Source organism: Orcinus orca, chromosome 11, assembly GCF_937001465.1.
Source record: "Orcinus orca chromosome 11, mOrcOrc1.1, whole genome shotgun sequence".
Taxonomy (NCBI): domain Eukaryota; kingdom Metazoa; phylum Chordata; class Mammalia; order Artiodactyla; family Delphinidae; genus Orcinus; species Orcinus orca.
The window spans coordinates 96,522,735-96,549,069 of NC_064569.1; the positions used below are offsets into that span (position 1 = coordinate 96,522,735).

The following is a 26,335-nucleotide window of genomic DNA, read 5'->3' on the forward strand; positions in this document are numbered from 1 at the left end:
TTTACAGAAAAGTGAGATGATATCTTGCCTACCTCATATGGTTACTACACAAACAGCTGGGGGAACTGTCACTTTGCCTAAACACTCCTGGTCCTTGGCCTGAAACTACAGCTGTTACTGGTTTCCAGGAATCTGTGACAGGAGCCACAACCTACCTGGATGGTTTTAGTGAGCTTCAGAGCAGGGGTCACTGTCCCGATGGGTGGGCTCATGAAGGCAGCAGGGGAATTCCGCTTCAAGCTGATCTTCTCCCGGGCATCAGCCACCTGGTGGGGCTTCTGGGGCACCGTGCTCTGCTGCTTGCGGGAATTCAGCATCTCTCTGGCATCTTGCACTTTCCCTTTGATCCGGAACCTGGCATCTTTCTGCAAAAGCTTTTCCCGGGCATCCTTGACTCCCAGCTTGAGCCGGGCATCTGAGAGGCCAATCTTCTGCCGAGCATCAAATCTCTGCTGGAAGGTGGCTGTGCGTGCTGGCTGGCCGAGAAGGCTCTGTTGGATCCCAACACGAGATCGGACACCTCCAACTCCTGGTCTGGCATTGAGCCTGCAAATAAAAACTGCAACATTAAGAGGATCTGGATATCAACAGCAGGCTGTGGAAGTAGAGCCATGGTAATACCGGAAACAAAGAAAGTCCTGGAGAAACCAGAAAGCTGCTCCCTGTCAGAGGAAACAATGAATAGAGACTTCCGTAGTTTTATGACTTTTAACTCTGCACTGTAAACAACGTTAGGAGGGAGGGCCTGCTGGTTTCTATCACTAGGTAAGACTGTTTTTGCTCCCAGACCAGGTGTTTTTAGACAGTATGATAGACACCGCCAAACAATACCACAAAAAATAAGAATATTTCCCAGATATCAAAACCCCACACACCTGAAGAGCAACTTCAGTTTCCAAAGTGCTTCCACATCCTTGCTCTCAATCAGCACTCTCAGCACCCTGTGAAGCAGGCATTATGATGCCCATTTTACAGTAGAAGAAACAGGCTTAGAGAGCTTGAGTGATTAACGAAGGGTGCCCAGCTGGCCTCTGGCAGCCTCCTGCCTCCAGGGCAGGCAGATATCCCCACTGGGCTGGGACCAAGAAAGCCAACACATGGGTCTGGCTTAGAGCCAGAGGACTAACAGACTAAGATATAAAGACTTGGTAGACAGAAAAATAATCACTCTGAACTGTTTCTATTCACAATACTCTGACTCCAAATGTGTAGGTTTTTTCCTTACGCCAACTAATTCTCTAAGTCTCTAGACACCAACTGGGTGTCTGACAGCTCAATTCTGACACTAACTCCCTAGAGTTGGCACAGACTCCACAGGTTAAAGGCTCAGTCCCACAAGACTGCCCTCAAGTCAGAGGTCAATTCCAAGTCCTGGGCTTCCTGTTCATCTGATCGACAGGCTATAAATGGAGGGTTCACACGACCCCCCCTCCTCAAGTTACGTAATTTGCTAGAATACCTTATAGGACTGAGGAAAACAGTTTACTTATTATTACCAGTTTATTACAAAGGATACAATTCAAGAACAGCCAAAGAGAAGATATGTGTAAGGCAAAGTACAGAGAAAGGGTATGGCAACACCACCCTCCTGGCACATGGATGTGTTCACCAACCCAAAGTTTCTCCAAACTCAATTGTATAGGGGTTTCTAAGGAGGTTCCATTACCATAATTGATCAAATCACTGGCTACTGATGATAAGCTCAATCTCTAGCCCCTCTTTTCTCCCTGGAGGTCCAGGGTAGGGAGTGGGGTGGAGCTGCAAGTTCCAACAGGCTAATCATGCCTAGGTCTTTCTGGTGACCAGCCCCTGTCCTGAAGCTCCCTAGGGGCCTACCAAGAGCTGCCTCATTAGAAAAAAAGATGCTCCTATCACCCTTATCACTCAAGAAATTCCAAGGGTTTTAGAAACTGTGTGCCAGGACAAAGACCAAATATATACTTATCACAGTCTGCAACAACAAAAATGTCAATCCAGAAACTGTTAAAACTGGAAAGGAACAAAACTCCATAAAACAAGTCCCATTCTCTTCTGGGGCTCCTTCGTTGGCTCTTCTAATGGCTTGCGAGGAAACAGAAGACGCTTCTAGTCCAATCCTGGAAGTCCTCTCTGGGATCTGTGGGCTTCTGCCCACCCCACCATAAGGCTTCCAGCCACACAAACAGTCCTGTGGCAGGTGCCCTGCCTGGGGACACCAACTCCTACGCCTCCTCTTTGGGAAACCCTCTCTGATTCTTCCAGGACAGCCCTCCTTTGTGTCTATTATCCTTTGTGTTCTTCCTTTCTCTCCCTACCCTGGACTGGGAGGGAAGTGGCGGATGGGGCTCATTCCTGATTCACTGCCCCGTGCTTTGTAAGTGTTGCTGAGCCCTGACTCAGTATCAGAAACATCTAAGGAGCTTCTTAAAAATATAGATAGCTCTAAAAAAAGGAAAGAAAACTAACAAACAAAAAAATACAGCTCTCTAAACCCCACCCCAGAGCTACTGAGTCCAAAATCTGGGTGAAGGCCTGGGCATATGCATTTTTCACTCGACAGGTGATCCTGGAGAACAGCAGTGTTGAAAATCTCTGACCTGGAGTTAGAAGGTAAAACTAGTGAATAAACAAGTTCCTATACCATGTCCCACATCACTGCACAGGCCTCCCAGGAGGCATCCTTCATAGTGGGCAAGCCACTGGGTTCTCCTACTGCATCTTTCTTCCTCAGCCAGCTGAAGTGAGACTGTCCACCAGCTCCTCTGCTAACAGCAGGAGTGCAACCAAAGGTGAGTCTTCCTGGCACCAGTAAAAGAAAACCTGGACCTTCATCTTGTTATTCTAAGCATAGTGGAAAAACACCTGCTGCCACTACTATGCCGGAGCCAGACCTAAGGCAGTGATGCATAACGTCATTTTTCTTTGAAAAATGGCAAATTAGGATTTAAGTACTTTCCGGTGGGTTTATACAAAAAACAGGTGGAAGGGACTTCCCTGGTGGTCCAGTGGTTAAGACTCCGCACTCCCAATGCAGGGGGTCTGGGTTCGATCCCTGGTCAGGGAACTAGATCTCACATGCCACAACTAAAAAACAGATCCTGCAGGCCACAACTAAAGAAAGATCTCACACGCATCAACGAAGATCCCACATACCACAACTAGGACCTGGAGCAACCAAATAAATAAATATTTAAAAACAACAACAACAAAAAAACAGGTGGAAGAGAGAGTGGAAGGGGTCATTTACAGAATCAATCAGATTAGGTTTAAGGTGGGTAGGTGGGACTGCTTGTCCATCCCTGCTCTATTTTCTCATGTAGAGACTCTGGGAGACTGAGGGGACTTCCCTGGTGGCACAGTGGTTAAGAATCTGCCTGCCAATGCAAGGGACACTGATTCAATCCCTAGTCCGGGAAGATCCCACATGCCGTGAAGCAACTAAGCCCGTGCGACACAACTACTGAGCCTGCGCTCTAGAGCCCACGAGCCACAACTACTGAAGCTGCGAGCCTAGAACCTGTGCTCCGTAACAAGAGAAGCCACCGCAAAGAGAAGCATGCACACTGCAACGAAGAGTAGCCCCTGCTCGCCGCAAGTAGAGAAAGCCCACGTGCAGCAATGAAGACCCAATGCAGCCATAAATAAATAAATAAATTTATATATGTTAAAAAAAAACCCAAAACTGAAATTGAGTTATCTGTAGTGAGGTGGATGGACCTAGAGGCTGTCATACAGAGTGAAGTAAACCAGAAAGAGAAAAACAAATACCGTATGCTAACACATATATATGGAATCCAAAAAAAAAAAATGGTTCTGAAGAACCTAGAGGCAGGGCAGGAATAAAGATGCAGACATAGAGAATGGACTTGAGGACACGGGGAGGGGGAAGGGTAAGCTGGGACAAAGTGAGAGAGGGGCATGGACATATATACACTACCAAATGTAAAACAGATAGCTAGTGGGGAGGCAGCCGCAAAGCACAGGGAGATCAGCTCGGTGATTTGTGACCACCTACAGGGGTGGGATAGGGAGGGTGCAAGGGAGACGCAAGAGAGAGGGGATATGGGGATATATGTATATGTATAGCTTTGTTGTACAGCAGAAACAGAACACTGTAAAGCAATAATACTCCAATAAAGATGTTAAAAACAAAACAAAGTCTGTGGGGCCGTGGGAGGGCTTAGAGGTAGCCCAGGGTTTCTGGAAAGAGTAGTGTCAAAAGGCACCCTAGGCAGACCAAATGTGGAGAGCGCCCCCTACAGCCCACAGCTTGTAGTGTCTTTGCTCTCGCAGAGGGGGAGGGGGGAGCTGAGGAGGCATTTAAGTTCTCCCCATTTCCCCACCCTCAAGAGCATTCCTTCACTTCTCCCATATAACTTCCACAGCTGAAGGCTCTCTCCTTGGAGCCCTCAAAGCACTGAATAAAGCTTCTATTAAAGCACTTACCACGCAGCATGACAATGATTTGTTTACAAGCCTGCATCATCCACAGGATTAAGAGCTTCCCAGGGGGTACATCCTACAGCTCCTCCCCTATGTCAACAGTGCCCCAGGGGAATGACAAAGGCTCAGAGAGCTATGTCAGGGATCCTACAGGGCTACTAACTTACATTCTCCTTTTAGGCTCACAATCTCTGAGATCACCTGCCATCACTTCCATTTTACAGAGGAGAAACCAAATCAAAGAGCTAGTGGCATGGCTGGGACTGGACCCCAGACTCCAGACTCTTCCCATTATAACAGATTCCAAGCTTCTCTCTTTCCTACTCCAAGCCCCAGGGGAGGTAAGACGGGAGAAGGGGTGGCTGCCCTGGAAGGGCTTCTCCTAGAGAAAACTGCCCCTGCAAAGCCAGTCCTCCACCCAGCCCTCACCAACTGGTCCAGTGCCCTGCTAGGATCCTGGCCACCAATCGCTCTCCCAGCTGAGAGAGGGGCACCCACACAGCCATGGCACAGGGCCACTCTGGCCCTTACTCCAAAAGTGGGACCCACAAGGATCTTGCCGAGCTGCAGGAGCTTCAGGAAAGGTCTCCCGGAAGAGAAAGCAGCTGGTCTCTTTGTAATGAGTGGACATTACAAAGGGAACCAGGCTGCATACACACTGACAGTAGAATACTTCATTGACGACCAGGTTCACCACACAGTGGAGGTCAGACACATCCTAACCCAAACCTGAGCCTGGCCTCCTGAATGAAGATTTCCTATCTTCATCTGTCTTCTCCAAATCCCACCTCCTCCCATCACCAGGGTACCCCTACCAAAGGTTCCTGATATTTATAACTACAGGAGGTGGGATGATCTTATCGTGTGATACACCATGATTTTACAATACCATAAAATTGGGCAAATCTAGACCCAATGGCATAATTATGCTTTCAAAAAGTCAAGTTACCCAATTTCACCAGTCATTCAAGCAATTAAACATTATTGCCAAGAAAAAAAAGAAAAAGCTACTGAAAGCAACTATTTTGAATAATTAAAGGAACAACGAGATTCTTTTTTAAATGGATGTAGGATTATCAGCTTATCTCTCTTTTTTTAAAAAACAATTATTTTATTTGTTTTTGGCTGCGTTGGGTCCTTGTTGCTGCGCAGGCTTTCTCTAGTTGCAGGGCGTGGGCTTCAGTAGTTGTGGCACGTAGGCTCAGTCATCGTGGCTCACGGGCTCTAGAGCGCAGGCTCAGTCGTTGTGGTGCACGGGCTTAGTTGCTCCGCGGCATGTGGCATCTTCCCGGACCAGGGCTCGAACCCGTGTTCCCTGCATTGGCAGGTGGATTCTTAACCACTGCGCCACCAAGGAAGTCCCAACAATGAGATTCTTGAAAACAAAATTCATATCCTTGAACAGAGAATGAAGAAAAGGGCAGATTCAAAAGTTTTCTGGTTCATTCCAATTGGGTCTGAACAGTAAACCTTTGCAGAAGGAAGGGCGGGGGAGATTAGGCTTCTGAAACCTTAATTTATTCATATTCCTCAACAATTTCCCTTCTCTGATAATTTGTAATGGCTGTTTGAAGTGTTGCATTGAGAATTCACAGAAGTCTATGGTTGATAAGCAATGTCTGCCATGGCCACACAAGGGGCAACTGGCTACCACGGTTTATTAAAGATTTTACAAAGAAGGCACTCTCAACTAACAGTTTTGAGCACTTACTACAGATCCATAAACTCTGACCCACCTCCTTTAACCCTCACAACTCTGAGAATTAGGTTATTATCCACCTTTTATAGATGAGGAAACAGATTCAAGGAGAGTAACTATCCCAAATAACAGAGCTATAATGGTGAAAGCTGGATTTGAACTTCACTATACCTAGTTAAAATACCAATAAATCAAGCGTGGGTCAAAAATAAAGAACAGGACTCAAGGAGTTAAGGAAGGGTGAATACTGTCCCCAAGCTAAGGAAAAAATGAGGACTCCAGTCACATCCAGGGATATAGCGTACCCTCTAGTGACGAGAGGGTGAGCACACACGCTGAGGCTGGCGGACAGGGTGCTCACCAGAGACCCACACACCATACTGCTTGTCTAGCAAGGAAGACCACCAAGATGTCCCGTGCTGGTATTTTTATCTATTTGAACAGCACAAAAAGGTACATTTTGGGGAGGGAGGTGATACAGCTGTGGACGCAAGAGCACGAGTAAGCTACTTTCCCTCAATTCCATGTATTCAGTTCCCTGGTTATACCAGTTCTTTCAACTCCTTTCATAAGCAGCTTTAGGGGGTTTCAGTGTTCAGGCTTTTTATAATCATTGCTCCTCTCCCTGCATGAAAAGACAGCCATTCATCCCAGCAAGCAGCAGTACTGCTTATATGGCAGGCATTAGTCATCAGGAATTTTTCAAATAAACACTCCTGCTAGAAGCAGGTCTCTAAAACATAGAACCAGTTATGTTACCCTCCTGCTCCAAGAACTGCTAAGAGTTCTCTAACAAAGCCCAACCCCTCAGTGGAACCACTAGTCTGGCCCCCACTGCCTGCAGCCTCACCTCCCACGGCAGACTATCTGATGTTCCCGAAACACATTCTGCACTTCTGGTCTCAGTAAATGTTCGGGATGGGGAGAGAGGGAGGTTTTGAGCAAGTCTCTTAACTGCCTGGTCCCATCACACCTTAAACAATGCAACTGTACACTGCTTCCAGACGCTCCCCAGGCACGCCACCAGGTCCTAGGAAGAGTGGTGTGGGCGAGAGGGCAAACGCCCTCTGGAGCCTGTGCCCCTCCCCCAGTCCCCTGCTGGAGCCTGGCATACACATGACCAGGGAGGGTCTGTCTGAGGCTAGGAATGCCTCACCCTCTTGGATCTACCTGTGGAGAGCAGAGTGGCAGCTGGCTCTGGACAGATGTCCAGTCCAAAGGATTCGGGCCCACAAGGGGGACCCTGGACTACTCTAAAGTGGATTTTAATCCATGGGGGTCTCTGGGTTAGAACGTGTGTGTTGAGGTCATCTTAGGGAGGAAACACAGTTTAGTTCTAACAATTACTGAGGGTCAATTCTGAACTATGTGCTTTAGAGACACAAGGAAAAACAAGACACGATCCTCTTACCCTCCAAGAGAGTCTTGTGCAGATGTTTCATTTTAAATTATAATTCTTCCCTTCTAAGCTAATGTAGCAACTCATTTACCTCCTCCTTGTTTTAGATCTAATTTCCTTCACCTTATTTCAATAAGGAAACCAGCAGTGAGTACCAGGACCAGAGCCCTGGCCTGAACTCAAAAGTTCCCTAACCTCCTCTCCCCACGGCTCCAAGGACTCTCACATATGCATCTGGCCCAGAGCTGCTCACCTCCAGCACACTCAAGGCCCAACTTCCCTACTAAGGCTGCCGTGTCACCTTCATCTAACGACATGGAGGGAGTGACAGATAGCTATCCTGTGAGGGGTGAACTGAGCAAACCAAAGCCGGGGTGACTTGACTAACCAAATCAGTGATACTCTCACATCTAAAGGAAGAAATCGACAAGAGGGGCAGGCCCACGCCACAGCTGGTGCCCAGTGCTGCCCTGGAAGGACTCATCTATGGGTCTTGAACAACTGGAGCCACTAGAGATGTGCTGTGTGTGGGGAAGGAGAGCACCTCACCATGGCCTGGATAAAGTACCATGAAATCATTCCCCCCTTTCTCTAATTTCATATTAATCAAGGAACCTTTTGATGATTAACTGGGGGCCAGGTAATAACGATGATGATGACACCTTTCTTGACTCACACAGTCCGATGAACACAAAACAGAATGGCTGCTCTGAAGAACAAGCAAATTCCATGACCTGTGAAAAGGGGTTATTCACACTTCCACGGGCTCAGTCCTTTGCTATTTCCACTAAGAAGAGGAAAGAAGTTTTCTGAGATGGTCATAGGTTCTTTCTTCCTAAATTATTAAGCACAAAGTTCTTCCTGGGACATCCATGCTACATTAAACCAAAGTTTCCAGTAAGGTGATTTCTTCTAGAAAGCATGTAAAATACCCATTTGTTTACTGTAGGAACTGACGTTTGTTCACTGAAATTTGTTCAGACCTTTCAGTCCTTGCTGGGGACTCCCTCCCCACCCCATCTAGTTTTTCCCTTTGCTGGCTGTGCAAGCAAACTAAAAATGGAGATTCCAGCAGGTTTAACCCAAACACAGCATGCAGTCCAGTTTCTTCTACACTGTCTCTTGGCCTGCACTTCCCCCAATCCAATCTTCACATAAAAGCAAAGCAATATTCTCACACTGAAGACTGGATGTTACTTCTGTACTTAAAAGCCTTCCTTAACGATGATGATAACTAACATCTATTGGGCACTCAGTACCCATCAGATGCTTTCTGATGTACTTTAGATACATTGATTGACTAAGTCCTGACAACGCCTAATGAAGTGAATATTATCCATGTTTTATAGATAAGGGAAGAGAGGCATGAAGTGGTTAAGTAATTTTCATAAGATCATATGGAAAGTGGGAGAAGCAGGGATTGAAACTTGGCAGTCTGACTCTAGGACCCCAATGCTTAGCTATTATGTCCCCTGGGGGAAGGGATTTGGGCTTCTACTCCTTTAAAGTCATTTGCTAAACCCTTACTATCTGGTACAAACTTTAAAATATACATTCTTACATTCTCATTTAATTCTCTCAACCACCTACCAGGAACCATTATTACAAATGAGGAAACTGCCCAGCTCAGAAGTCACCTGGCCAGGGAGGCACAGACCCAACAATGGGCCTTGCCAAGGGACCAGGTCTGCCTGGCTGCACAGTCTCTGCTCTTCCCAGGGGTCCACATATCCTCCCTTCCCTGCATGCCCACCCAATGCCCAACACAAGACTGCACACATCAACACCAAAAAAAGTACAGACCGCCTGCAGTCAGGAACTGAGGGAAGTAACTGCAGGAAGCGCAGGTCCTGGGAAGCTGGCCCATTCGGCAACTGTCGAGCAAACCTGTGAGACCTGGATGGGCTTAGAAGTGGCCCGAGGACCCAGCACCAATTCCACACCAGTTACTAGAGGGAAGACCTAGGAGAGAACCACTCACACGTAATGGTAGAGTAAATTAATGCTGGGTGCCTGTCATGAACCAGAAGCCAGGTGAAGTGCTGGCTGGTGAATTCCGTGGTGGCGGGCGCAGTGGCTATGTGTGCAGAGGTGAGGGTGGGGGGATACCTTTCAGAGAGTAGAAGAATCCATTTTCTAGCCACAGGCACGCAGGCAGTGTTAATAAATTCACGTCTGCTGAGTGAATGACTATCTGAGAAAACTACACCTACCTTTACAGCCCGGCTGTTTACAGGACATGTGAACTAATTTAACGCGTGCTGGAAAACTACTGGCCTAAGTTCCCACTCTTTCATACAGGTGAACTGGAGCGCACAAAGGCTGGAAATGACTAACAACATTTGAAGGTCCAGAGGAAGTCCGGAGCACCTAACTGCGAACCATCCCCGCGACTCCTCACCCAGATACAGAACAGTCTTCTCTGCGAACCATCGAGAAACAGCCGGCCTCCAGCCCCGTCCCACCTGTTTCTCTGCCCAAGCCTGAGGCCAACTCAGCCAGCTCATAAAGTGCACTCGGCACCGATCTCAGCTCTCCGTGGCTTCGGGCAACTCACTCCGCCTCCAGCTCCTCATCTGGAAAATGGGGAAAACATTAAAAGCGGGCCAGCAGGGCTGCGAAAAGAGCAAAGACCGCCTGGGCAGCAAAGCGCTTAGAGAACCTGAAATGCCGCACAAAAGGAGTCGAGTGTTAGAGAACAAGCAGGCGCAAGATTTGGAAATTAAAGGTCTAGGTGTGGATCTCGGCTTCGGCACTAACAGACCGGCAGAGTCTGAGCAAATCACTTGCCCGCGCAACTCCAGTCGTCCTAACTCTGAGGCCGCGCTGAGACCGTGGGGCAGCGCCCAGCTCCTCAGACGAGGGGCTGCGCCGGAGAGACCCTCCGGGCCGCGGACAGCGCGTCCCCTCCACAACCGCAGCTCCGCCCCCCGCGGGGCGCCCCTCGGGCCGCTCCCACAAGCCCCGCAGTCCGGCCCCTCCGCCGTCAGCGGTCCGACCGGCCTCTCCCCGGCCCGCCGGAGCGACGGCGCCTGCAGCCAGTGGGCAGCCGGGCGGCCGGGCCCGCGGCGGCGGCGGCGGCCGGGCCAATGGGGAGCGCGGCTGTGGCAGGGGGCGGGAGCAGACGGCCCTCCGCGTCGCGCCCAGACCGTTCCCTCCTCCGCCCCGAGCCCCGCTAAGACTCGGGCCGTGAACCCCGAAAGGAGAAAAGGCCGCTTACCGCCCCTTCGCCGCAGCCCCTCGCTTCCGGATGAGCTCGTCCAGGGAGATGTCCGCCATCTTGCACCGCCGCGCGAGCCGCGAGCAGCTAATCGTCCCTCAGCCCTGGAGCCCGCCCCTTCGGCCGCTACGGAGCAACTAGCGGCTTCCGGCGTTCGGCTGACGAAGTCTCGCGACAGATCAAACCGAGCAAGAACCGGAAGGGGCGGGGCTCTCCCCGTGAGCCTTTGCGACGTCCGCTGCTTATCTGCATACGGCGGGTCGTAGCCCTACCGTTCCCTCTTTCTCCAGACGAGCAAATAAAATGAAAAGCAACAGAAAAGAATTAAATGAGTAAGACAATCTTCAAAGGAAAGAGGTTCTCGGTTCGACGGTCAACTTTGCCACTCACCGTAGGGCTAATGAGAATGGGATTCATTACCTAGGAGGTAAGCGTTAGTAGAGATTTATGCCTTAAACTTATGAGTAAGGAAAATAACGATTCGGGGTGACGCCCGAATCCTCACTGCTAATGTGAGACGAATTTTTGAGCGGGTAAAGGTTGCCCCTACGGTGACCCGCCTACTTTGCGGGATGCCTGGGTGTTGCGATCTGCCCGTACCTCTTGCATTTAAAAGGTAGAATTTAGAAATTAACCCAATTGAGGAAAGTTAAAAACGAACTAAGGAATTACGTTGTCGATTAACGGTGGTGGTCAAATCTCGCGCCCCTATCCGGGGTTGTTAACCCGTAAAAGGGTTAATATTGGGTTAAGATAATACAGTCAGTTTTTTGGAGCTTACTAGCGGCGTCGACTGGGAGTGTTACCAGTTAATTGTTAGGGGGAGACAACGTGCAGTACACGGGAGCCTCGTTGTGTGGGTTATAATGCAGTGCTTACGTACCACGGCTCACACTTCTGGGCCGTAGGACGTTTACAACCGAATGTTTTTGCCAGCCTGACCGTTGTCTTCCTGATCTGCACAATGGGGCACATGAACTACGTCGCTGCGAGGGCCAAATGAAGTGTTCCGAATCTGTATTTTTTTTTTTTAATTTATGTAATCTCAGTCTCCAGCACTGATCCCGGTGGGAGGTTCAGTATGTCGAACCAGTGAATGAAAAATACAACAACAGCAGGAAACGGAATTCCTTGGCGATCCAGTGGTGAGGACTGCGCGGTTCTGCTGCAGCGAGCCCGGGGTTAGATCCCTGATCGCGGAAGTAAAACCCCCGCGTGTAGCGCGGTGTGGCCGAAACACCACAAACAGAAACATAAAACAAAGACTAAACGTGCAACGCGTTTTAGACCAGCGCCGAACAAAGATTTAAGTGCCCTATGAATCACTGCTGTAAGTACAACGGGTGAGTGGAGTTATGTGTTCTCGACAGAACATCACACCGCAGATGAAAACCTGGCATCAGAAAGAAGGTCCGTGGAGAGACGAGCTGGTGAAGATTGGGCACCGGAGGAGGGAAATCCAGGTCCCCGCCTTCGCAGCCGTGATTGGCTGCTGGCTGGCCCTCCTTTTCTCAGTCGTGAAACAGGACCATTAACTCCTCCCTCCGCGAGGTGCCGGGAAAGAACGCGGAAACCAGGAACCAACCCTTGGCCGGCTGCACAGCGAAGGGCAGGCAGGTGCGCAGGATTAGGAAAGGGCCAGAGGAGCGCGGGAGTTAAGGCCCTTTCGCACCTCCACGCGAAGAAAGCGAAGTGTAAAAATAGCGCTTAAATAATTTCCTTAAACTACCCCAATAGTGGAGTCATTGATGTCATGTAATTCTGTGACTGCCGGATTGCCCTCCTCCAGAAGCGTTTCGGAACTTCGTGGGGTCTTATTTGGGTGTCGGGACGGCAGGGATCCGGTCACGTGGAGGCGGGGACGGGATGGGACGTCCCACTGGGTCTCCCAACGCTCGGGACATTCCCGGGGCGGAGGCGCCGGTTACGATTCTTTGATCCTGGGTTTCGCTCCATTTCTTGTATGAACACGCAGGACTTTTTTCCTGGTGTAAACAAATATGGGATTGCCAGCAACGCACTTGCGCTGTAGCCAAAGGAACTGGGTCCTGCCTTACTTGGAGACTAACCAACAATTGTGACCCGCCTGGGAAAACCGCACCCCTGTCGGCAGAGCGGGGAAGGCGGGCGGCATTAGAGGCTGCGCCAGTGCGGGGACCATGCGTCCATGCAGACTCCTGATGCTTCCGTCTACGGGCCTTGGGGCCACCAGCATTTACATGCTGAAATGTGCATCATTTTATGAAGTCCTTTCCTTTTTTGCTTTTATAGTATGTTTGGGTTTTGCATTTTTGTTTTTAATATTCATTTATTCGGCTGCGTTGGGTCGTAGTTGTGTTGTGTAGGCTCTTCGTTGTGGCGCTCAGGGCTTCCTCTCCAGTTGTGGAGCGCGGGCTCCAGAGAGCGTGGGGTCAGTAGTTGCACGCAGGCTCTAGAGTGCGTACGGTTAGTTACCCCGTGGCATGTGGGCTCTTAGTTCCCTGACCAGGGATCAAACCTGCGTCCCCTGCATTGGAAGGTAGATTCTTAACCGCTGGACCACCAGGGAAGTCCCCTTTGTGTTGATTTTTTAAAAAATTCTGTATAGGTGGGTGGTATCAGCAGTGACTTCAGGAGCGTAAAGCGGCTGTTATAAATGTTGTTTTTAAATGGTGTCACGTCTGAGAGGGTGGAGAATCACTGGCTTATTCACTCACCCATTTTACAGGTGGGCAGACAGACTTACAAGAGGGTAGGGACCAGGTCCAATTTACGTCCTTCTTCCCAGCTTCAGCAGACAGCCTCTTGTGGGCTCAGGCAGTGTGCAGCAAGTCTCAACGCTCAGGCCCGTTTTCTTATCCTCCAGATGGGGACAGGCACCAGGAGACCTAATGTGTGTCGGGCGCTCAGCAGTGTCCTCAGCAGACGGTAGGTGTGGAGAGTCAAGCGCTCAGCAGAGTCCTCAGCAGACGGTAGGTGTAGAGAAGAGCCATCAGGGCCTGAGAGGCCCAGGCTGAGTCCTTCCCCTGCCCACTGAGGAGTCCCAGCCCTGCTCCAGGATGTGTGAGGGCCAGAGACAGAATGGAAGGTGAGAGATGAAAGGGGAGAGTGGCTCTCTAGCCCCGAGGCCTCCTGTGAACTGCCCCGTCTTCTCTTCCCCACTCCACTCCAGCCACACTGGCCCTCACTGTGTCCCAGGGCCTCCGCACTTGCTGGTCACTCCCGCTGGAGTACCCCTCTAGCCCTGCCTCCCTCTCCAGTCTCATCCTCACTGTCCCCTCAGCCACCTGCCTTCCTTGATCTGTTTCTGGAAGTTTCTTCCACAAGCTTGTTCTAGCCACAAGGCCTTCACACTTGCTGTTCCGCCTTGAACACCTACCCCAGTGGGGCCAGCTCCTTCCCTTCACATCGCAGCACAAAGGTCACCTCCTCAGAGGGAGTTCCTGCTGCCCAACTCTGAGAACAGCCCTCATTCCCACACTGTCCCGCCTTCTTTTGTTTTTTAATTTTATTTTTATTTTTGGTTGCGATGGGTCTTTGTTGCTGCACAGGGACTTTCTCTAGTTGCGGTGAGCGGGGGCTATTCTTCATTGCAGTGCGTGGGCTTCTCATTGTGGTGGCTTCTCTTGTGGAGCACGGGCTCTAGGCACGTGGGCTCAGCAGTTGTGGCTTGCAGACTCTAGAGCGCAGGCTCAGTAGTTGTGGCACACAGGCTTAGTTGCTCCGAGGCATGTGGGATCTTCCCAGACCAGGCCTTGAACCCGTGTCCCCTGCATTGACAGGTGGATTCTTAACCAGCGTGCCACCAGAGAAGCCCCACACTGTCCCATCTTTAACTTCCATCTTGGCATTTCCCATCACCAGTTACTTGTCTAGTGTCTTTATTGTGAACACCCCAGGAGCAGGGAAGGGTGTGTCTGGAGCAGCCTTGGCCCTGGCCCTGGCCCTGGAAGAGTGCCTGAATGAATGAAGACACTCCCTTCCTCACCTGTAGCTTCCCCAGGACAGGGCGACACCTGCCTTGCCTCAGGCCCGACCTCCACCCTGAAAGCCATTCACTGCCCTGAGCCTCAGTCTCTCTGTTGGAAATAGGTGCTACTGACTTCTCTCTACTTCTCTCAGGGCTCTCCAGAGGACAGAGTAAAAAGGAAAACACTGGGGACACACGGGGTTGTCCAAAGTTGGGACTGGGGACACCTTTTAACACGGCTGAGATGATGTGAATAAGGCTGGGTGTAAGGGGAGGGTTAAAAGTTGGACCCCCACTGTCCACACTCCATCTATTCCCAGGAATCTACCCTAAAAGAAGTCATAAGAAAGGAGGGTGAAGGACTGCCCTACTGGCGCAGTGCCTAAGAATCCGCCTGCCAGTGCAGGGGCCACGGGTTCGAGCCCTGGCTTGGGAAGAGCCCACATGCCGTGGAGCAACTAAGCCCGTGTGCCACGACTACTGAGCCTGCGCTCTGGAGCCCGCGAGCCACAACTACTGAGTCTGCGTGCCACAACTACTGAAGCCTGCGTGCCTAGAGTCTGTGCTCCACGACAAGAGAAGCCACCGCAATGAGAAGCCCACGAACTGCAACGAAGCGTAGCCCCCGCTCGCCACAACTAGAGAAAGCCCGCAAGCAGCAACGAGGACCCAACGCAGCCAAAAATAAAAATAAATTTAAAATAAATTTTTTAAAAAAAGGAGGGTGAACATGGCCACTGTTATTTACAAAATCTGCAAACTGGAAACAGCCTAACTGTCCAACAACAGGGATTTGCTACATAAGAAAATCATGAGCCATGTGGGCCTACGGCGAGTTTCTGACCACAGCGGGAAAGCACATCTGACATTAGGGGAAAGCAGAGGCCACACAGTGGATGTCGTGGTGTCATCCAAGTTCTAAGTGCTGGCCTCTAGCTTCCGGCATTTTTTCCCCTGTGTATACTCTTCTGAACTCTCCCTATATATATATATATATTTTTTGGCTGCACCACATTAGCTTGTGGGATCTTAGTTCTCCGACCAGGGCTCAAACCCAGGCCCCCTGCAGCGGAAGCACAGAGTCCTAACCACTGGACTGCCAGGGAAGTCCCCAAGTTTTCTACTATAAACACAAACGTCAGAAATAAATGCCAGGCCTTACACAGCCCCTTCCTCTCCCCCTCCCTCCCCCACAAGGACATAGGTCACAGAGCCTCCAGGAGCTACAAAAGTGTTCAGATTAGCAAAGTTTTACTTCAACGTTATGTGTGCTCATAAATGACTCTGAAAAGCCGATATGCAAGAGGATGACACGCTGTGGTCTAAAGGCAACGTCGAGGCCACTGAGAATGTCCCTCAGACAAGAGGCTCTGCTCAAAATCTCCCCCACCTGGGGTGAGGGCAGCAGGAGGGGGGTCCGGGACAGAGGGATAAACACATCATCTCAGCTCTCCCATCAGGACTGGCGGCCCGGGACCCCAAGCTGGTCGATCAGAGGTCAACTGCTTGGAACTCCCAAAGCTGCCCGAACGTTCTGGTGTTTCAGGGAAATGCGAAGGCTCCCGGAGGGCCCGTGTGCCTGATGGAAGGGCCCTTGGTCAGCCCCCTCCTAGTCCAGCCCCAGGGGGAGCCCAACTCCCTGCTGGCCGGGCCTGCTGTGCCCTGGGGTCAGGGCAGCCTCTCACCCCAGCAGCCCCGTCAACAGGACGTGTTGGTGTTACCTACCACATAGTGTCAGGTGCCGAGGCCTGGCTGTGGCCCTGAAGCAGGCAGTGGGTAGGGGCCTGGCACCTGCAGCTATGGGCTGCCCGTATATTTATGTTTATTTCCAGAGTGTGGTATGCTCTGGGGAGGGTGGGCAGCATGGTGCTGGCAGCCTCGGCCCAGTAGTGTGTGTGTTTTGTGTGTGGGGGGGACATCTCCAGTGAGGCCCAGACAGAAATCTGCCCTAAAGGTGGCCGACAGCAGCCACCTGTAACAGAGCCCTGCTCCCAAAGGGGCCCCTCGGGGGCCAGCCCAGCGGGGTGACCTCCCAGGCACGGGCAGGCCAGGCTGAACCCGGCTGCAGCAGGAGACGTGGGGGAGAGTGGTGTTAACAAACGACAGCAGGAGGAGTGGGTACGGACAGGGCGACAGGGCGCGGTGAGTGTGGGGCGGAGCCACTGGCCAGGGCCCGCCCATCAGAAGGCGAAGCAGCGCTCCTTGGGGTGGCCCACGCGGTCCAGGTTGGGCAGGCAGGCGTACTGGATCATGGGCGGGGGTCCGCACATCAGCACCAGCGGCTCCTCCTCTGGGGGCGGAAGGTGGTCCCGGATCATCTCCTCGTTCACGAAGCCCTGGCTGTAGTCCCAGGCTGCGGGGTGGGAGACCAGGTGAGCCCGAGTATGGCTGTGTGACCAACTGCCAACTGCCCACCCGCCCAGCACCCTCTCCTCCGTGAGGAAGTTCCTGTGCCATGAATTCCTCCCTTCTTTCCACAAACACTGAAGAATGAAGAGGCTGAGCCAAGTAAACCCTCAGCCCGATCCCCTGCCCCCAAGCCTGGCTCACCTGTGCCACAAAGGCAAGCCCATCAACTTTCCCCCACCACGCTTCACAGCGTGCAATGCATTTCATTTCCACTGGCCTCTCATGTGGCCCTCAGAAACGCCCTGTGGGCGGACAGGGCAGGGGTTACTGATCCCGTTTTACAGATGTGGGAACTGAGGCCAAGAGGACCCAGAGTTGAGTTGTCCCAGGTCACACAAAAAGGCATGGACAGGGCTGGGACGTTAGCCCCAGGTCCCAGAGGTCCCCCAGCCAGTGCCAGGCTGGTCAGGGTGACATTTCCTACCCCACCACCCTCCATGCTACCTACTGGCCCTGTGCCCACTGTCTGACTCTTCCCTCTACTGCATGTCGGTCCACGAGGAGCTGTGTCTGGTCCACAGCTGTAGTCCCAGTGCCCAGACAGCCCCATACACAGTAGTTACGCAATAAATGATGAGTAAAGGAATGCGTCCCAAATAAGCAATCGGTGAGCCTGAAAACAGCAAGGCCAGGACCCAGGCTGAAGCTCCAGATGCAGGACCCTCGTGGCAGCAACAGCTCCTCTAGGTCCTGCCGGCCTCCCTGTCTCGCACACGCACGTGTACATGCGCAGTGTGTCTCCAGGTTTCACCTGAGATCCAGAGCCACCTTTTATTCTTACAAGTCACTGCTGGTGCCCGCGGAGAGAACCTGGTGCCCCGAGGCTGGCAGGGCTCTAGTCCCACCCAGGCCCTCAGGACTGACCTGCCAGCAGGGGCTGCTCAGGGAGGGGAACCAGCCAGTTCCAGGAGCACGGTGGGCCCACGGGGATGGCAGGCTGGCAGGGCTCTGCCAGGAGAATGGGGCTCTGATGACTGGGGCCCGAGGAGAGGTGGAGGAGGCGACACCCAGCCCGGCTCCACTCTGGCTCCGATCTACGCCTTGGCTTCCACATCTGCGCTCAGGGCCGTAACTCCCCCATCACGGCAGACAATGCTCTCTGCATCACATCATGTACACTCCATGGGGGGGTCCCTTGCGAAGGGCCAAGCCAGTCCCAGCTGGTCTTGGGATGAGGAAGAGTCTGCTGTGCTGAGCAATGGGGTATTCTTTACCTCATGGACACTGAGCTGAGTAACTGACCCCATCTCCCTTTTCACTTTGGCTGCTGGGAAGCTCAGAGTGATATACATGGCCACCCACAGCAAGTATGCATCACAGCCCATGCTTCTGTACAAACCTCATTCCCAATTCCATTCTATGGCCCTGCCCTTGTTTTTCTTTCACTCCCACTTTCCATTTATACCACTCCGACTCACTCTATGAGTGTTTGTAAGGTGCCTAAAATCCCTCTGGAACAAGGCGGGACATAGGTAGGTAGATAACATTTTATTAACAGATCTAAAATTACTTTGAAAAAACCTGCATGGGACTAAACCATATTTGCTAGTGTAATGAATGTACAGATATGTAAGACACATCTCAATTTCACAAGGACGTTTTTAGATAGTGTATTTTTCTTTACTTGTATACTGAAGGTGACTTTGTAGGGGAAACAGAGTCAGCTGGCCCCTCTCCCCTGTTCTTTTGCTTAGCTCCACAACTGCCTGCTGGCCTGGTACCATTTTCCTCCTCAGCGTCTACCCTTTCCAGCTTATACCTAATGTTACGGCAATACCCGAACTACTCTCGAACTGTGGTCAGGGTAATAATAAACGTAAGTGTAGAATACCGGGAGACTACCCAACTGTATTTCTCCTTGGCCAGTAACTGGTTACTCTTAAAACTGTCCCCAGGAGGCACGTCGGTTTGGCATTGCCAGGTGTCACCACCAGAGGGCAGTGTCCACTCCTCCTGTGGCCAGGCCGTGTGCAGGCAACAGGAGTAGAGACCCCTGCAAGGACACTCCCATCATGGCCAATGAGCCTACCTGACCACACTCTAGAACCTGCAACCAGAAGGGAGCTAAACCAGCTTTCATTTCCCCCTTTTGAATGAGACGTGGGTACAAGATAAATATTCCTTTCTTGGGCTTCCCGGGTGATGCAGGGGACACGGGTTCGTGCCCCGGTCTGGGAGGATCCCACATGCCGCGGAGCGGCTGGGCCCGTAAGCCATGACTGCTGAGCTGGATGGGAGAGGCCACAGCAGTGAGGGGCCCGCGTATCGCAAAAAAAAAAAAAAAAAAAAATCCTTTCTTTACTGGAAGCTCGGACTCCCAGAACCAGTGCCTCCTGTGCGACCTCCAGTCTCTATGACTCCACTTTGTCTTTTCTGGGTCTCACTAATCACCTGCTACTGTACTTTATAATTTACTAATAAACCTGTTTCCTGTTCATCCTCCCCAGCTAGAACATCAGCTCGGGCCAGGCTGGTTTCGGGAACACACAGAGTGAAGGGTCCGACCAGGAGGAGACCCACTGAGACACGGGTGGGCCCAGGACGGCTGGTTCAGCCAGAAGCCCTGGAACAAGACTGTCAGGTCCATGGATCCACCAGGGGCCCAGGATCCGATTTGGTCAACCCAGGAGGGTGGCTCCTCTCTCAGGGATGGACCCTGTTGAGATGGGTACCCCCAGAGCCCGCCTGCTCATTTCTGGGGGAAGCAGAGGGTGGCCTGTTCCCCACACTGTGGTGGTTGAGTCCCAGGGGACTGGGTGGCTGTGTGAGGAGGAGGAGGCAAAGCAAGGGCAGTGTGGCAGCAAGCTGGTGCCCACGTGGGTGCTTTGAAAACGTCCAGTTTCCAATATTTAAAAATTTCCCATGAAAGTGCAGGCCCCCAGCTTCCCCTGAAAAATGGAAAGGCTGGCCTCCAGGGTGGTACTCCTGCACAGCAGGGCTGCCCGCAGCTGGGAGGGGGCTGCCCCTCTGCACAGGCAGATGCTCTCCAATTCGTCACAGTCCCCACCACTCCCTATAGTCTCCTAACCCTGAAGCCAAACATCACTGGTGTTATCTACCAAGAAGCCTCAGCTGCTGCTTTTCTTACAACAGAGAAGAAGTTAAGATATTTTTTGTAACCACATCTACCTAAGGCATGAGAATGGAGTACAGTTTAACTCCCAGAGGGCAACCTTGTTTCAGGTTTTAGGGGCAGCCCTCATTCACCGCCTCCTATGTGACCTTGGCAAACAGCTTAAACACCTGGATAAGTAGAATGGAGGTAACTGAACATCAGCCCAGCCCACACTCCAGGGCTGATGATTAGAGAGAAAATGGGTGTAAAGTGCCTTACAGGGTATACACTGCAACGTGGAAACACTCACCCTCACCCCAGCACTGGCCCTGGAGACCTGCCCCACAGTGAGCCCCGGCCCAAGGGGAGAACGCCGGCCTTGTTTGTCCAGCTGAGAGCAGGGCAGGCAGGGGAAGGTCTGGGGCTCTGGAGGAGGCGGGTGTGAATTCAAGCCCTAGCTCTGGGGTTTTCCCACTGTGTGCTGTGGGGCACTTGCGTTCCCTCTCTAATCCCTCTTTCCTCATCACCTTCCTCTCACAGGGCCACAGTGAGCACCAAAGGAGACCATGCAAGCAGAAGCCTCCACAACGGCAGAGGGCTCCGCCAGGTGAGCATGGGCCGACACCTCCACCCAGCCCACCCGCCTGGGCGCTCTCACCTTCAGGGGCTTTGTCCACTGTGTACCAGAGCTTGAAGCGCGCAGAATGTTCGTTCCTCAGTTCCTCCAGCTCGGGCCGCAGCAGGATGTCCTTCTCAGTCTGCAGGGGGACAGGACCCAGTGGTCAGGAGGGACAGCGACAGGGACTGCCTTTGGAGACCCTCGTCATCCCGCCCACCCATGGGCCGCACACTTGGCAAAGCTTCCAGGGAAAGTCCAAGTCTTTCTATGTTCTGGCGTCTCAGCTTGTACGTCCACAGTCTAGGAAATACAGATACCACTTCCCCAGATCACACCTGGCCCTCCGCAGCCTTGCCCACGCCAATCCCTCTGCTTGGCCTGTAGCTCCCCACTTTCCGTCCCCACTGATTTCGTTTAGCCAGCCCCACGTGGCCCTGTAGAGTTCAGCTTGTCACCTCCTCCAGGAAGCCTTCTCAGACCCCCAGGGAGCATCAGCAATCTGCTCCTGAAACAGCCCCTCTTTCCATTCCTAACCACACACTTTGCCCTGTATGTCTGCAGGTCACTCACAGACGGACAGGGCCCCTCAGGCCAGTGGGTGGCGTGACTGATCTCATAAGACTGTTGTGAAACTGGGGGCCAAAGAGCCCTGTCGATCAGAAAAGGTCACAAACCTCTCCTGAACCCCAGGCTGGGTGAGGGAGACCACGGGAGAGCCGTGGAGATTGTTCTGAGCGACCTCTTTTCCTCTTTTTTTTTTTTTTTAACATGTTTATTGGAGTATAATTGCTTTACAATGGTGTGTTACTTTCTGCTTTATAACAAAGTGGATCAGCTGTACATATACATATATCCCCATATCTCCTCCCTCTTGCGTCTCTGAGCACCCTCTTTATGAACAATCCTCTGACCGCCCTCACTGCCCTGTTCCTGAGGATAAACTCGAGGGAGCGGAGTTCAGGATAGAAAATTCCACACGGTTAGGGCGTTCAACACAGCAGCTGCTCTACAATCCCCAGGTGGGTTACACCAAGGCGCACACCAGCAGCGCGCACAGGAGTGTCCACCTCCCTACACCTCTACCAGCACTGGGTAATGATCCTTTAAGCTTTGGCAATCAGGTTAATGGAAAGTAAAGCTTATGTTTTATTTTTATTATTAATAAGTTTGTCACTGGTCTAGTAATATCTTATTAGTTTGTAAAAACTTTTTATATGAAGGATATTAATTTTCATTGGTGATGCATTATATGTCTCATCCCCAGTTACTTATCTTTCTGCCTTATTTATAGTTTGTGTTTTTCCCCAGGGGAGCTTTTCATTTTTAAGCAGATGGTTCCATCAATCTTCTCCTTGACGGGCTCTCCCTGGTGTCTTGCTTAGACTGACCATCCTTGTTCACTCATTCATCAATACTTCCTGTAAAAATGCTCACCTCCTACTTTTTTTTTTCTAAGAAAAGGGCATATGTTGAACTCATACTTTATTTATTTATTTTTTAATTAATTAATTTATTTATGGCTGTGTTGGGTCTTCGTTTCTGTGCGAGGGCTTTCTCCAGTTGTGGCAAGCGGGGGCCACTCTTCATCGCGGTGCGCGGGCCTCTCTTGTTGCGGAGCACAGGCTCCAGACGCGCAGGCTCAGTAGTTGTGGCTCACGGGCCTAGTTGCTCCGCGGCATGTGGGATCTTCCCAGACCAGGGCTCGAACCCGTGTCCCCTGCATTGGCAGGCAGATTCTCAACCACTGCGCCACCAGGGAAGCCCGCACCTTCTACTTTTAAAGCTTCCATTTTTTACATGTGTATCTTTAACCTAAACTTCATTTTTGTACAAGGTAAGGCAGGGATCTACTTCGTTTTTTCCAAGTGCATAGCAACTAACTCAACACTCCTTCTCCTTTCTCTTTTCACGTTTGGTATGTCACCTGCATCAGATACAAAGTCTCTCCTACACTTGGGTCTGTTTCTAGGCCAGGGCTGTTCAACGGAGTTTTCTACAATGATGGGAACATTCTACAATAGATCTGTGTTATCCAACAGGGTAACCACTGGCCACATGTGGCTATGAAACCAATGAAATGTGGCTAGTGAGACTGGGAGAGCGAGTTTTTAACTTTGTTCAATCTTAACTAATTTAAGTGTAACTAGCCACATGTCCCAGCACAGTCTGGATTTCCTGTTGTGCCATCCAGACGTGCAGTTAAGTCCAGTAAGCCCAGGTCTCACGTGTGGCTCCAGAACCATGCCGTTTTCATCACCGACACTTTTCAGCATGTTCTAATATCCAGTGCGCTAAGTTCTTCCTTGTCACTCTTCTTTTTCAAAACTTTCTTGGCTGTGCATGTGTACTTTGTCTTCCAGGCCATACTGCATCATTTTGTCATATTAAAGGGGAGAAAATATCCCCACTGGGACTTCGAGTATTACTTTATGAAGAACTGACACCTTCGGAATATCTGTCTCCCTGTCCAAGAACCAGGTCGCCCCGCCGTTTATTAACACTCCCTAATGCCCTTCTGAAAAGTCGTGCTTCCCTTAGGCTGGGGGCAGAGCCCCGGCCTCCCCTGGACTCAGGATGCCGTCCTCAACCTGCCTCCCCACCAGCCTCCACTCCCATCACTAGGTCACTCCAGGAAGAATGCACACGTCTGCAACGTTAAACGCTCCTATCCAAGGCCATCTCAACCCTCACAACCGTCCCGAGAGGTGGGTCCCCCGTTACCCTATGTTACGGATGGGCAAATGGAGGGGCTGCGGCCCCCGTCCAAGCCAAGCACGGAGGTCACTGAGGACGGGGGAGGGAGGGGCAACGACTCAACTGGAGCAAAGCAGCAGTTCCCACAGTGTGGCCTGCAGACCCCTGGGGTCCCCGAGACCCTTCAGAGGGACCTTGAGGTCAGAACGATTTTCATATGATACTTAGTTGCATTCTTCACTCTCCTCCCTCACGGCTTCCAGAGGCTACAGGACTCGTGACACTGCACTGACTAAAGTGCAGAGAGAGATACAGAATCCACCGCCCCTGCTAACGGGCATAAAGATGCCCGTCCAGGTGACAGAGGGCTGACGGCCTCCACAGAGACTGCCCCAGCACTACCAAGCTGAACGCTGCCCACCCTCTCAACCCCACCAGCCAGCTTGGAATTTCTGGCTGCTTCCACCCACCCCTAGTCAAGGCCACCTCAGTTTGCCTCAGAGCAGTTTTCTGCAGCTGTGTGGGACCTCAGCCCGGGGACCTCAGCCCGGCCCCCCCGCCTCCAGGCTCGATGTCCTCACAGATGACGCGGAGTGGAGCCTGGGCCAGATGGACCCAGGGGCAAACTGACCTGAACCACATCTGAGAGGCGCAGGGGGCCTGGGCACGGCCCCCACACAGGTAGGGGGTGCCTCGTCTTAGCTTCCCCCAAAAGGGGCATCACTGTAAGATCCACGTATTCAGTCATGAAACACTGAACCTAGAAAGACCCTTGTGATGACCTTGCTTCATCATCTCATTCCACAGCGAGGGAGCAAAGCCCAGAAAGGGAGAGTGACTTGTCCAAGGCCACACAGCAGGCCAGGGCGGGCAGGCAGCGGGTGTGGGGAGGAGGACATGCATTCAGGAGCCGGGGAGCCCAGGTCCAAACCCTGTCCCAACTCCCCCAGCTCAGGGACCTCGCGCAGGTGGGACCTTGGCACGTCATCTGTGAAAACGGCCCTTCGGGCTCCTCCCACTTCACTGGTGGGTTCCAAACTCTGTGTGCGGTGAAGGGAACCCTGAGGTGCCAAGGAAGCAGCCAGAGGAGCTGTGGGTGCTCCAGGGGCCTCACCCCTCCACCAAAGCAGCCCCGCTCGGGTGAGACGCTCTGAGCTCCGCACTGAAAAGCCTGACCCCACCAGCCCCTGTGAGGGCTGCGGTGCACAGAACGTTCAGAGCACCCCTCACATTTCAGCCTCCCTGAGCATCTCCGCAAAGCTGTGCAGACCCCTGAGCAGTGCCTGCTGGGCCTCGCCCCCTCTCAGCAGGAGTCGGGTTTGCAGACCTCAGGTCCACCCACTGACCTGGTTGGCAAAGAGCAGATGGCACACGGTCGGATCATCCGGGTCCTTCATGATCGCACGGATCACCTGCAGCATTGGGGTGATTCCTGCAACACAGCCACCCCCCACACACCGCGTGAGCGCCTGCTGCATACGCGCAGGCCCAGTGTCAGGCAGATGCCCAGAGCTGCCAGGACAACTGGGACCTTGGGAAGCTCCCAGTCACTTGTAATCTGTGCCGCATCCCACACCCTGGCCCCGAACCACGACATCCGCCCGCTAGGGACTCAGTGAGGGGCTCCGGGTCCACATACCCGTTCCTCCTGCAATCATGCCCACAGACTTCACCGTTGTGATGACAGGGCTGGATTTCTTGTCCGGACGGATGGCAAACGTTCCTGGGGAGAGAAGGGGTGAGGCCCAGTTCTCAGACATGCTGTGCCTGGGGGTCGGAAGGGCTGGAGAAGCTGCCCCCGCCTCAGGGGTTTGGGCGCGGCGGCCACCACAGCCCCCAGCCAGTCAGGGTGAGGGGGATGGGAAGGCGGCACCGGGACCAGCTCAAATGCAGAGAGGAGCTCGAGGACGAGTTCCTCACTGCGCATGGCTGGGGAGCAGGGAGGCTGGAGAATCGGGACAGCCCAGCTCAGCCCTACCCCTTGTTTGTTCTCAGCCAAGCAAAGCGGGTCTGTGGGCCGCATCTGGTCTGCAACCCCTGTGCCGGCCACCTTGATTCCTAACAGCCAGGGAAACGGAGGCCCCAGAGAGGAGATAGCTTGCCCTGCGAGAGTCACCCATCCAGACAGCAGCAGAGTCGGGACCTGCACCCAGCATCCACCGCCCCCACTGGGTCCTCGGGGAGTCCAACCCGGATCACCTTTGCCCTGGTAGACCAGCAGCCCATTTGGGCCTCGGAACTCAATGGTGTCTCCAATCTTCATGCTTTCCAGGTACTGGGACATCTTCCCTCCAGCGGGAAACTTGGGGTGGGTGTCTTTGAAGTAAACCTGCAAGACACCCACAGTCCTCAGCTCCCCGTTCCCAGGGCTGCCGGGGTGAGCTCTGGGCCACAGTGGGAAGACGCTCTTCTGGGGTCTTCTGTGGTCGTGTGTGGCCTTCTCACACGATGCCCCTTCCACCCATCAAAACTTACCCGTCTGTGTCCCGTCCCCCGCAGTGGTCTGCCCTCCCCATAACATCCCCTTGGAGGGCAAAGCATCAGCCTGATGTCCAAGGCAGCGACCCGAGGGCCTGCTGCATAATGTTCTGCCAGGAAGCATCTCTGTGAACACCCCCCGCCCCCTCCCCCGGCAGGAGATCCCCATGGCTGTCAGCTCAGTAAAGGCTCTGGGAAGCCGGCCCTCCTGGTGGATGTTCAATTCTTTCCACTTCGTGCTGCCATAAAAACATCACTCTTGGAACAATTTCCTTCCCTGTGTCTTTTGGGATTTCAGCTTTGGAAAAAGGGATGTGCTACAACGCTCGTACAGAGAGATGGGCAGACAGGGGAGGAGCTCCAGGGCTGGGATGGCTGCACCACGGGGCAT

General features: G+C 52.4%; 2 protein-coding genes, 1 long non-coding RNA gene and 1 other non-coding gene across 11 annotated transcripts in view; 2 read left to right on the forward strand and 2 right to left on the reverse strand.

Annotated features, from left to right (window-relative positions):
• POLDIP3 (DNA polymerase delta interacting protein 3) overlaps positions 1-10,880 on the reverse strand; it is a 30,102-nt gene extending 19,222 nt beyond the window's left edge. For all 3 annotated transcript variants that reach the window (XM_033405185.2, XM_033405186.2, XM_004279554.3), the window contains exons 1-2: positions 10,741-10,880; positions 156-546 (exon numbers count right to left, since the gene is read on the reverse strand). In XM_033405185.2, the coding sequence (XP_033261076.1) occupies positions 156-546; positions 10,741-10,799 (450 nt within the window). In that variant the 5' untranslated portion in view covers positions 10,800-10,880. The remainder of the gene's footprint in view (positions 1-155; positions 547-10,740) is intronic.
• A 137-nt stretch (positions 10,881-11,017) lies between these two features.
• On the forward strand, positions 11,018-15,408 carry LOC125960483 (uncharacterized). 2 transcript variants are annotated; one of them, XR_007470185.1, is made up of 2 exons: positions 11,018-12,434; positions 13,586-15,408. It is a non-coding gene; the product is annotated as an uncharacterized LOC125960483 (long non-coding RNA). The 2 variants fall into 2 exon arrangements; XR_007470184.1 differs by having other exon boundaries at positions 11,018-12,357.
• On the forward strand, positions 11,188-11,337 carry LOC117196500 (U12 minor spliceosomal RNA). Its single transcript, XR_004476733.1, has one exon. It is a non-coding gene; the product is annotated as a U12 minor spliceosomal RNA (small nuclear RNA).
• Positions 15,409-15,923: 515 nt separating the features above from the next.
• The window catches only part of LOC101274785 (NADH-cytochrome b5 reductase 3), a 47,061-nt gene continuing 36,649 nt past the window's right edge, over positions 15,924-26,335 (reverse strand). For all 5 annotated transcript variants that reach the window (XM_049694563.1, XM_004279556.4, XM_033405191.2 and 2 more), the window contains exons 5-9: positions 25,666-25,795; positions 25,106-25,189; positions 24,813-24,898; positions 20,812-20,911; positions 15,924-17,042 (exon numbers count right to left, since the gene is read on the reverse strand). In XM_049694563.1, the coding sequence (XP_049550520.1) occupies positions 16,870-17,042; positions 20,812-20,911; positions 24,813-24,898; positions 25,106-25,189; positions 25,666-25,795 (573 nt within the window). In that variant the 3' untranslated portion in view covers positions 15,924-16,869. The remainder of the gene's footprint in view (positions 17,043-20,811; positions 20,912-24,812; positions 24,899-25,105; positions 25,190-25,665; positions 25,796-26,335) is intronic.